The following is an 11,805-nucleotide window of genomic DNA, read 5'->3' as shown; positions in this document are numbered from 1 at the left end:
GTGTTGAAAACCTAATTCTCAAGTTCATACATCGACGGTGTGTGCAGATGAAGCCTTGAGGTAACTCCAGTTAGATGAGGTCATGAAGGTGGGTTCCCATGATGCTTGAGCTGATTTCTACGAACGATAAGAAGAGACCCAACCTAGCATGCTTGCCCAGTCTCACCATGAGCTGCCCTCCATCATATCAATGACTCTCACCAGAGGCCAGCATGCTCTTCCGGACTTTCCACTCCCCAGCATTGTCAGCCAATAAACTTCTTCTTCTTCTTCTTCTTCTTCTTCTTCTTCTTCTTCTTCTTCTTCTTCTTCTTCTTCTTCTTCTTCTTCTTCTTTTTGATTTTTCGAGACAGGGTTTCTCTGTGTAGCTTTGCGCCTTTCCTGGGACTCACTTGGTAGCCCAGGTTGGCCTCGAACTCACAGAGATCCGCCTCTCTGCCTCCTTGAGTGCTGGGATTAAAGGTGTGCGCCACCACCGCCCGGCCAATAAACTTCTATTTTTTGTAAAGTATTTGGTTACAAGTGTTTTGTTGTGGCAACAGAAAAACAAAAACACTAAGACATGGAATCTTTACAAAATACAAGTTTTTTTTTAAGACAGAGTTTTACTATGTAGCCCAGGTTGGCTTAGAACTCACTATGTGGCCTGGTCTGGCCTCAGACTCACAGTTCTCTGGTGTCAGCCTCCCATGTGCTGGGGTTATATGTTTGGACCACCTAGCTCAAAAACTTTAACCTTTTTTAAAGTGCAGGAATTTTGAAAAGTTCTCTTATGTGTGAACCTATAGCTCATCAACAGTTCACTGCTTTCAGGGGCCACCATCTCCTGGTAGTAGGTGAGCACTCTAAACTGAGATCTTACATTCCTGACAACCAGAAAGAACACATCCCCACCCCCACCCCCATCCCTGATACTCACCAGTGACCAGAACGAGGCCAAGGTGCTTGAACAAATCTACGATAAATCAGCTCTGTGACCTTAGGCCTCTTACTCACACTCTCTGGGCTCCAATTCCTCATCTGCAGCTAAGGTCAGAACACTGACCTCACAAGGATGAAGAGAGCCACAAATGAAGTAACATCTCTAGAGTGCGGGGCACTGAGTCACCCGACCCATGAACAGTCACTTCAGCGGGGAGGTGTTCCGTGGCTCTTTCACTGAGAGCTGTTTGGTTGTTTCCTTGGAAAAGCTGGAAGCCACAGCTGTCTTTACAGGGCTATCTCATTTTATTTCCCTTTGACAAACACCCCAGCCAACGCAAAGGGTGACTAACTCGGCTTTGCACAGTGACTGACCAGGTTCCCTCCAGGATGAGTGTGTCCTGGTCCCGGCCCGTCCACGGTGGTAGCGAGGTGTCAGGCCGATGGAGATTTGGCATCTGCAGCGAAAACCTAGAACCTGCTGTGACAAACAGGAAGGGACCTTGGTCCGAGGCTGGTCCTGGGCAAGTCTGCAGGTGTACCCAGTGGGGCGGAGGTTACTCCAGATGTCACGTGACTGGAGCTCGGGTTCAGAGAATGATCTCCTGGTTTCCTCTTGGGCACAGAGATGAGGCAGGGGTTTATGTGGACAGGTAAAGTTGGAAAGGCAGTTGAGGTCCACCAGGTAGAGTACAGGCGGGTCAAATCAGGCAGCCTGAGCTTGAACCACAGCTGTGCGTTAGGAGGAGTGTTAGGTAAGATTTTTGTTCATTTTTGTTTTTGTTTTAATTGTTGTTTCTTTAAGGAAGGGGCTGGGATGGAGGAAGGGAGTGAGCAGGGCACGTTTGACCATGCGTGGTTCTGGAGGCAGTTTCAGCTAACATGAGGGGTGGTGAGGGTAAGAGGCATTATAACTGACATAAAAGTACAGGACAGCCAAAGCCGGTCAGCTCCCTTCTCAGTCTGGGCTGTGGTGATATTTTGTCTGTGATCTGACAAATAAAGCTTGCCTGAAGATCAGAGTACGGAGCTAAGCCAGTAGTTAGCCATAGAGGCCAGGCAGTGGTGGTGCATACCTTTAATCCCAGCACTTGGGAGGCAGAGGCAGACAGATCTCTGTGAGTTCAAGGCCACCCTGGGTTATACGAGATTGATCCAGTCTAAAAGAGAAACACAGAGCCAGGCAGTTGTGACTCACAGCTTTGATCCCAACACTAGGGAGGTTGAGACAGGAAGTGATATGGCTGGGTGGAGAAAGGAATATAAGGTGGGAGCAGACAGGAGACAGTCTCCTCCAGGCTGAGGAGTTGGCGAGGTAAGAGGTGGTGGCTGTGGCTTGCTCCTTTATCTCTCTCTTATCTACCCAGCATTTAATCTGGCTCGGGGTTTTGATTAATAAGACCAATGAGAATTTGTGCAACACTGGGGAGGTGATGAGTAACCACTCCCACTTTATAGAGCAGGAAACCAAACTTGGGCACAGAAAATCTGCCCAAGATCCCACAGCTGCAGGTAGGGCCTGGGGTCTAGAGTTGACTCAAACCAGTCCCGTGTGGACTCAAACCAGTCCTGTGTGGACTCAAACCAGTGCTGTGTGGACTCAAACCAGTGCTGTGTGGACTCAAACCAACAGGGGAGGAAAAAAGATCAAAAGCCCGCTTTGAAGCGCTGGCCATTTCCTGAAGTGTAAATACTCCACTTTGGCCCATGTCTGACTCCTGCTGTGATGTCACAGGCAGAGCTGGAAACGAGGCTCCTTCTCCAGGCTGAGCTGCCCCCAGACCACGGCTGACCCAGTTCAGTTCTGTTTGGTTCTGAGCCCGCGGCTCCTAAGCAGTGCAAAGCAAACGGCTCAACAGGCCCTTGTCTTAGCTGACACCCTTCTCTGCACTCTCATGAGGTTTTATAACCACGGGCTACACTGCGCTCTGAAATGAGCTACACAGATACCTCTCACAGTAAGAAGACCTGCTCTCCCTTAGCCTGTCTGTCTTGAGCCCTGGGCCCTGGTATCTCAGGACGCACAGCTGAGCCAGGGCCCCATTCTGCAGTTACGGAAAAGCAACATCCTTCACAGACAGAGATGCTGGCTGAGATGCAGGGAACATGGTAGCATACTTGCATCTGGTTCTCTGGCTTGCCCAGAAGCCACAGGCTGGCACAGTTCCTAGATGCGAGGTAACAGATACCTGCTCATTCAGAGCCAAAGCACAGCCCTTGCTTGTCCCAAGTAGAGATTGTGTTTCTGATGTCACAATCTATAAGCGGATTCGGCTTGCACAGCATTCATCATGCAAGTTGGCAACCTCACCTTCTCTCAGATGATTTATTTTAGGACAAACTGTGGCGTTTTTATACCAAACCTATGGAACTCCGTGTGACTCTGAATCTTGGGACTCGTGGATATTTTCCTTCTCATTTGAAACTGAGAGGCAGCCAGGAAGGATGCTTGCTAAGGGGTACTCCTACTGGGAAGCAGGGAGCAGGCGCAGTGGAGCAGCTGAGCAATCAGGGAGCAATTGCTTGTGGCTGGAGTGACTTAGACAAGAGCCACATCAGCCAGCCCTCACCTGAGGGGAGGGCAGAGAGATGGTTTGCACATGCCCAGAACCTCTGAACTAACAGAAGGAAAGCAGAAGCCAAGCATTGTCCTTGCTCCAGGGCTGCTGGCCTGGCAGCAGAGAGGAAATTCTGGGTAGGCACAGCCCCTAAGGCTGCCCAGCACTTCTGGCAGCCCCACAGGAAACCAGCTGGGGCTGGACAGAGCTTTCCAAGCCCTCCACACTGATGAAATCTACCAGTCACATCCGCCTGAGGATGTGGCCCAGACAGCGACTGCCCCGACAACCCATCTCAGAGAAATGGCTGGCACTCAGTAGCTTGAGGGCACAGCCTCTCAGGGGGGAAGGCCATCTCTGAATCTAATTTTAAAGACTCACAAGTCATGACATAACTCATTTCCCAGGGATGGTAGCCACATCAGACTCTGGCTCTTGGAAAGCCATGAGGGTATATGTGATTATGGTCACTTCCCTGGAGCCCAAGGTCCCCAAAGAAATCCCCAGTGCACTGACGATGGGTGAGACAAGAAACCCCCTCCATCTTCCCTTTGGGAACCATGTCTTCCTTTCGCCCATTCTTCTGATAAAAACATTCTTTGGTGGAGTCATCACTGGGTCTGATCGATGGGTAAACACTATCTTCCAATTTAGCCATGTAGAGCCTTCCAGTAACACCAAAGCTAACAACAAAATCTGTTATTGTTTGTTTTTAGAGCCAGGGGTTCTCTGTGTAGCCCTGGGTCTCCTAGATTTTACTCTGTAGACCAGGCTGGCCTTGAACTCACAGAGATCCGCCTGCCTCTGCCTCCTGAGTGCTGGGATCAAAGGTGTGTGCCACCACTGCCTAGCAACAATAAAAAAAAATAATACTAGCTACCACGTTATGATGTCACTTTATAAAATAGTCTTCAAAACTAGCCTAGAGCACAGGTTAAATAGGTCCATGGTTGTCAATCAAGTTCACTCTCATGTATTTGCAAATAAGTACTTTTCCACCAGAAAAACCATGCCTGGTTCCCTGAGGGACACCTGGGCTCCCTGACACACTGCCCTGCCTTATCCTGCATCCCTGCTACCTCAAGTCTGGAAAGAGCTGCCCTTATCTTGAACTGACAGCTTCCGTTTCTCAGCCTGCCTGCCTGTCTGTCCCCAGGGCAAGCCTATGAGTGGGCCTCATTCCCCAAGAGGCCACGTATCTGGCTGGAGCTTGTCTGACTCACCATTATGCCTGCCTTTTCCTCATTTTGCCATGACTCAAGTTTTGTGGCCATGAGGTTGAGTTTTGGGGCTGCCGTTTTCTCGGGATGGTACCACCAACAACGTACTGGACAGTCTTCCCACAGTAATTCTCAGATGTGATTTTGTTGTTCAAGTTTATATTTGATTTATGTATTTTTTTTGTGCTTGTGTGGCACTGGGGATCAAATCCTGGGTCTTACACATAGTAGGTAAGTGCTCAACCACCGAGCTATATCCCAGTACCTCATTCGGTTTTAATTTGAAAATGTCTTTTAAAAGATTTATTTTTAGATGTGCTGTCTGTGAGGGGGTATGTGCACACAAGACACTGCGTTTTCTCCTGGAAAGACTAAAGCACAGGTTGCTGGGGTTCACTCCCCAGGAGCCTGACATTCACATCTTCACTGAATTTACAAGCCAGACCCAGCAGACGCGCAGTGGCCATTTCCATGGAGAACAGAAAATGGCTGTTTTTAAGGGCTTGCAAAGAGCCAGGGACCCACCTAGGTGGACGGCAGCCACCTTGACACAACCTCAGCTGGCTCCTGGTCGTGTGGCACGTAAGCTCCTTTGCACCCTAGATTACAGGTCTTTGTACCGGGAGTAAGCCAGCCTAATCCGCAGGGCTGGTGCGGTCCAGGGTGGGGAGGGCTGGCCCCTGCGATCCCTCCAGACAAAGGCACTGCAACCTTAGGCACTGGGAACTTGAGTGGCACTCCTTGGCCACTGAGAGTCTCACTTCCGAGTGTCCTTCAAGACAAGGACACTGGCAACAGGGTGCTATATTCAAGAGGTCCTTTTAATGTAAATATTCCCTTCCCAGATGAGGAGTGTCCTTGGACTCTTGAGCACACTAGGTAATGTGTGCCTGCAGAGAACACCAGATCCCTGAGTGGCCCTTCCAGGGACACGAGGCAAAGCCAGACTGTGACAAACAGCAAGCAGAGGGTGTATTAGCAAAGTCCACGAGCCTGCAGCCCGGGGAGAAGAAACCTCATAGCTACCTATTGCTGGGCTGTGCTGATACCAGGGCTTGGAGGACTTGGTAAACTAGGATGTGGACAAGACCTGGACAGGAAGGAGGTGGAGACAGACTCGCCCAGAGGGCTGGAACTTGATTGGTAGGGTCATGAAGGTTTCTACTTCCCCTTCCTGCTTTCAGACTTAAGCGACAGGTTCTGTCCACTTTCTCCCAGGGTCGGCCTGTGTCTACAAAGCAGAGCGGGTACTTGAGGACTCGTACTATGTGAGCCTCACCTTCCTTTTGAAACATGAGGATCTCAGGGAGTTATGGCTCAAGGCCCAGCTCCAGCCTGACCCTGGCCCAGACCACCAAATCCAGCAAAATGCTGCTTCCTTATGAGTGACATACCAACATGTGTCACGGCTGTCTGTGACCCCCCTGATCCACCTCTCTCAGGATTCCTCCAGATCCGATCACAGTATTCAAACCTGCCAGCCCTGCCCTCCCAAATGCCCCGATAGCAGAGGCCCACGGAACTCTGCTCTGCCCTCAAGTACCCCAAGGCAGTGGATACTCCTGCCAGGGTCTGTGTGTTATACACTATTTTCTCATCATATGCACACATGCACACTTCCTCCACCAGGATACATACAAACCTGGCAGTCCACTGTTGGAAGAACCTCGGGCTGGATGGCTGGGTAGGGAAGAGAAGCTTCCATCTGCATGGCCTCGTGCACAATGATCTCCTCCCTGTCCCCTAACCCCACTCATATTCTTGACTTTAAAAATATTGTCAACAGGGCTTTTCTAGTGTGTTTGGGACATACTGGTTTCTTAATATATTTTATCAAAAATAAGGCAACGCAGCTAGGTTTGATGGCACACGCCTTTCATCCCAGCACTCGGGAGGCAGAGGCAGGTGATTTCTGAGTTGAGGCCAGCCTGGTCTACAGAGCGAGTTTCATATAGCCAGTCATATAGTGAGACCCTGTCTCAGAATAAAGCAATCCATAAAGAACAAAGTACTGGCAAGTGAGACAGGGAGGCATAAACTGAAAGCCTCCCTGGGGCCGAGGGCAGTATTTCTGGGCCCAGGGTGAGGATGGCAAGTCTCGGCCCATCCAATGCCCATTGGCTTGATCAGTTTGGGAGGCATCCAGGCAGTGGGACCGGGTCCTGTGTTCAGTGCATGAGTTGGCTGTTTGAAACCTGGGACTTATGCAGGGACGCTTGGCTCAGCCTGGGAGGAGGGGACCGGATCTGCCTGGACTGAGTCTACCAGGTTGATCTCAATCCTCGGGGGAGGCTTTGCCCTGGAGGAGGTGGGAATGGGGGGTGGGCTGGGAGGAACGGGAGGGAGGCAGGAGGGGGGAGAACAAGGGAATCTGTGGTTGATATGTAGAACTAAATTATATTGTAAAATAAAATACAATAAAATTTAAAAAAAAAGACTCACTTGGTGGGAATTCCATTTCAAAGAGGAGGAGCCACTGGGATCAAAAGGCCCAGGCGCAGCTTCCATGAGGTCTAATGACCACATGAGGGAAGGATTAAGTCCAACTAATCACATACAGGGTGGGGGGGTGGTCTAAGGTGGCATCAGTGTAGACAATGGAGTGTTTCAGCTGCAGAAGAAAAACACAAAAGTGTCAGAGCCTACCAGCCCACAATGCTGGGCCAGAGCTGGTGCGGCTATAAGCGGTGTCCTGATAACGGTCACCAGGCAGTGTCCAGGCTGAGAGCCTGGGACAAGTGAGACTACTGAGAATACCTCTGGAAGGAGGACACTGGAGTCACCAGGGAGCAAAGGGATGAGAGTTGAGCTTGGGAGCCAGCAGACATCACAGGTATTAACAAGGGCAGTGAACTGGGAAAGGGGCCAACAGTATTCCTGGAGACCACCGTCACCAGGAAGTGTGGTAGATGGTGGAGTGGGGACAGCACAGTAAGGAGCAAGTTTAACCATGTGTCACTGCTTACAGAGCATTCCGCTCTGTATGTTCCTGCCCCAAATCCCTACAGCTCGGTGTAAGAATACAAGTGCAGAGACCAGGCATGTCATCAGGCTGGGGATGATGCTCTTCCTCACTGGGAAAGAAGACTGCTCTGGTTTTCTCCATGAGGGGTGGGGAGGAAGGCCCAACAACTTGCACAGACTGAGTGGCAACTAGGCAGATTACAGCAATTCTGTGAACACAACGTCATCACACTGCAGATGCCTCTCCCGGGAATAATTCCCATCCCCAGAACCTTGCTAATAGCACCAGAGGCCACTTTTGATCTCTGGATTCTATAGCAACTGTGTGCAATTTTTGTCTCTGGCTAGATTGAACCTAAACCCCAAGAAATTAGTGCTGATGAGGGTCTATTTGTAGCCAGGAGACAGACAAGGGCCTGGGCCTAGTCTGAAGTGCTGTTTTTCATGTTGAGTCAGCGAGCTGATGGGGGGAAAAGACGAGTTTCCCCTAAATGCGTCGGTTCCATGGACTCCCCAGCTGCAGTCCAGAAGTGCTGGCTGAAATAAGTGCAAAGGCTGAGTCTGTGTTTCAGTGTTTACTTTCGAAATGTAATTCTTCAACTAACACAAAAATAATGAGACAAAATGGGTCTGCAAAGTACAATAGAAAAATACTGTCCACTGGTTTATTTGTTCAAATGTGCAATAGGCTATTTACAAATAAGCAGATCTCCAACGATGTCTATTAAAAATGGCAAATCTATCAACTGTTTGAAATCTAAATGAAAACAAATTATTAAGGCACATTTGATCTGTGAGTTGGAAACAAACATTCTGGTGTAGTAACAGATTCATTTCACTTTTTTCCCCAAACACATGAGCACCAAAATTATCAAAGAACACTTAATATTTAGTAAGATGGGAATGTAAAAATTAAAGATGAGGAAAAAGTGTTTCGAAAGGAAATCTTTGGAGATCGGTTTACCACAAATAAAACATTCTAACCACACTCATGGTACACATAAATACTAGTAACTGACAAGTACTCAAATGGAAGAGATCTAAACAATGGGTATTAAATAAATTAAAGGTATTTCAGATAAACAAGATAGAACAAAACAGTAATTAAAAAATGAAGTGACCATCTCCACCCACAACACAGGATGAAGAGAACAGAGCCCCAACTTCCCCTCACTTTCATTAGGGGTCTGTCTGTTTAGCTTGTATCCATTACACGACTAACAGCCATTCTTTGTCACCCTAAATAATACTGTACCCTCTAAAGAGAAGGGGCAGGAACAGAGAAAATGCCAAGTCCTTCTTGGACTTCAGTGCCAGGTCTGTAATTTAGGCCAACGAATTACGGTGGGGTCGCCACAGTCACGCTTCCCTTGGTCCCCTGCTTGTAAAAGCCCACGTGGCCACGGTGGGTGGAGCACAATTTGGGGGAAATAATCAATGTGGAAAGCTGTCCTGGAGATAATGACAATACAGTTATTATCATGTCTCCTTACTTTGTGACTGGAACTAAAGATAGCTTAAAAAAAACTTGTCAAAAAAAAGTGAAAAGGTAGAATTTGTGCAAAGGTAACAGTCACAACAGAACATTTACCAGAGTTACAGTGTTTCTGTCACAATAATACTTCTTAGGAATGCTCACGTTTTTTGCCATAGGACTATAGAGAAGGGGGGGGGGTGTTGTTGGAAAAGAAATGTAAAAAAACAAAAACCAAAAAATTATTATAAAAGTTTTGTTCATCAGGTATGTTTCAAGTCAGGATTAAGCAGGTGCTACATAATGTTCAGCAAGATGTGTTCAAAGGCAAACATTGATCACATTTTTGTTCAAAAAGCTCAATCTTAAAGGAGTCCTGTGTAAGAAAACCACTTGGAAAATATATCCTTGTATGGACTTCAAAAAACGGATCATACAAAAAAGTTTTTGAAAAATAAATTAGGCAATTAAAAAGGTCTTCCAGTGCGGCTGGCATCAGGCCGTCCCGGCAGAGCCGTTACTGCCGCCGCCGCCGCCGCCGCCTTTGCTGTAACTGGGGTCATTTTTCTCTAGCCACATTTCGGCCAACTGCTGTGTGGACCCGTATGTCGATGCTTTCGACCCCAAGCACATTTTATACTGTTTGGGGTCCAGGTTGGGGTCACAGAAGACAGGGTGGTGGATGTGGACAACTCCGACCTCCTGGCTCCTGAATGTCTTCAACCCTGCCTGGACAACCTTGTTAAAGAGGTCCACATCCTCTAGCCCCCAGCCTTGGATGGAGATATCAAAGCCGCCCACTCTGACAAGATCTCCCTTATAAATACAAGTAATGCCAAACCCATAGTTTCTCCAGAAGCCGGTTTTCTGAGTAAAGGCAAAATGGTTGTCGCTGGGAACCTTCCCACTATAAACAATCTTTGGATCGTACTGGCTAAAGATGATTGGGAAATAGATCTGCTGACCCAGCACTGTGTTGGCTCGACACCGTTGTAGGAATTCCACAGTAAATACCAGGTCGACATCACAGAAGAAGAGCAGAGACTCATTGTTAAACTGGGAAGAGCCTACTTCTAGGGCCAGCGCTCTTGAAAACCCTCCAGACACAGGCAAAACCTGCATGTCAGCTTTAGGGTACTTGACTCGGTAATCTCTCATCAGTTCAACTTGTTTGGCCTTGTCGGGGTTGGAGTCAGAATTGAAGAGCAGAACCACCAGCCTGACATTCTGATTTGGAATGAGACATGTCTTCTCAAAGTTTCCCATGAACCTTACGAACATGTCAAAGCGTCCAGACAAAGGGATCAGAATGTTTATCTTCTTTTCTTTGGGCTCTTTGTGCTCAATCTTGGACCCAGGAAGCTGGAAGGGAACAAGCTTCTTCAGGGAATTGGACAGGAATGACAGGGAACCGGAGTCCTGGTTGATTCTGTCGGCCAGCTCCTGAGCATCCAGCTCCTCATGCTCCACAAACTGGATCTTGCTGAACGTCTGCTGCAGGTACGCATGTCTCCTCACAGGGACTGTCATCTTCTTCCCTTTGTGCTTCTTGTACAGGAGCAGCAGGTCCAGGATGTACTCTGCCCCATACATGGGGTTCACACGACGGTAGCCATACTGGATCTCCTTGAAGTCAATGATGCGCCCTCGGGTCTTGGCATTGGCGTTGATCATCTCCATCACCTGCATGACGATGTCATCCAAGGCCTCCCTCTGGGCCGAGTCCATCCCTCTCCGGGGAGGCTGGCCATCAGTGGCTGAATATAAGTATTTCCCAGTCAGAAACTCCCATTCCAGGATCTCCTCTCTCTGGTGGGCTTGAAAGCGCATAAAGGAGGGTGGGATACCCAGCTGGAGGTCTTCCTTCTGGATCTCTGTGCCGCTGTACTTGCTCATCAGGACAATTTCCCGGTGAAGCTGGATGGTGCGGTGGCGCAGCTCGGCGATCTTGCGGCTGAGCATGTAACTGTGCAGCCTGTACTGGTAGGGTGGGTTTTTGTTGGGGTGTAAGGTGATAGCTCGGTGGATTTTACTGCTATGGAGGTCTCTGATGTACCCTTTCTTGTTCTGTTCATAATTCTCGTAAAAAAGCTGCTGCATCTGTTAAGAAAAGAAAAGACTCCTGCTTTAGCATAAGTCAGTGTCATTCCATCCTTACATCTCCTCAAACAACTGCTAACTCTAAGGACACAATCCGAAAGTGAGACTATTTTCTGGATAGGCCACAGCACACAGAAGGCCCTAGAGCAACCTCAGAGATGAGAAGTTAATAGATATGAATAGCTTAAAGAAACATTTTAATGAGATGTTGGGCAGTGAGTGGCCCCAAGGGCTAAGGACCCTGCCCCAAATTATGAGGGTGCAGCTATGGACCTGCAGAGCAGACCTCTGTAGATGGGGTGTTTTGTTTTTGTTTTGAACAACACTACCAAAACCTTTTTTCAAAAGAAAGGGATGGCTGGGCAGTGGTGGCACACGCCTTTGATCCCAGCACCTAGGAAGCAGGGGCAGATGGCTCTCTTCTGAGTTCAAGGCCAGCCTGGTCTACATAGTGAGTTCTAGGACAGTCAGGAATTTAATACAGACCCTGCCTAAAAAAAAAAAACCAAATAAAAAAACCCCAAAAGTTAAAAAGTAATTAAGAAAGCATTTTAGAATCCATCTAAAT

The 11,805-nt window shown here is 48.3% G+C and overlaps 1 protein-coding gene across 1 annotated transcript in view; it reads right to left on the bottom strand.

The window, feature by feature from the left end:
* Nucleotides 1–8,301: 8,301 nt before the first annotated feature.
* Chsy1 (chondroitin sulfate synthase 1) overlaps nt 8,302–11,805 on the bottom strand; it is a 68,208-nt gene continuing 64,704 nt past the window's right edge. Inside the window, exon 3 of the mRNA XM_015994737.3 lies at nt 8,302–11,237. Within this exon, the coding sequence (XP_015850223.3) occupies nt 9,633–11,237 (1,605 nt within the window). The 3' untranslated portion in view covers nt 8,302–9,632. The remainder of the gene's footprint in view (nt 11,238–11,805) is intronic.

Source organism: Peromyscus maniculatus, chromosome 1, assembly GCF_049852395.1.
Source record: "Peromyscus maniculatus bairdii isolate BWxNUB_F1_BW_parent chromosome 1, HU_Pman_BW_mat_3.1, whole genome shotgun sequence".
Classification (NCBI taxonomy): domain Eukaryota; kingdom Metazoa; phylum Chordata; class Mammalia; order Rodentia; family Cricetidae; genus Peromyscus; species Peromyscus maniculatus.
This window is presented reverse-complemented; position numbering and strand designations above follow the sequence as displayed.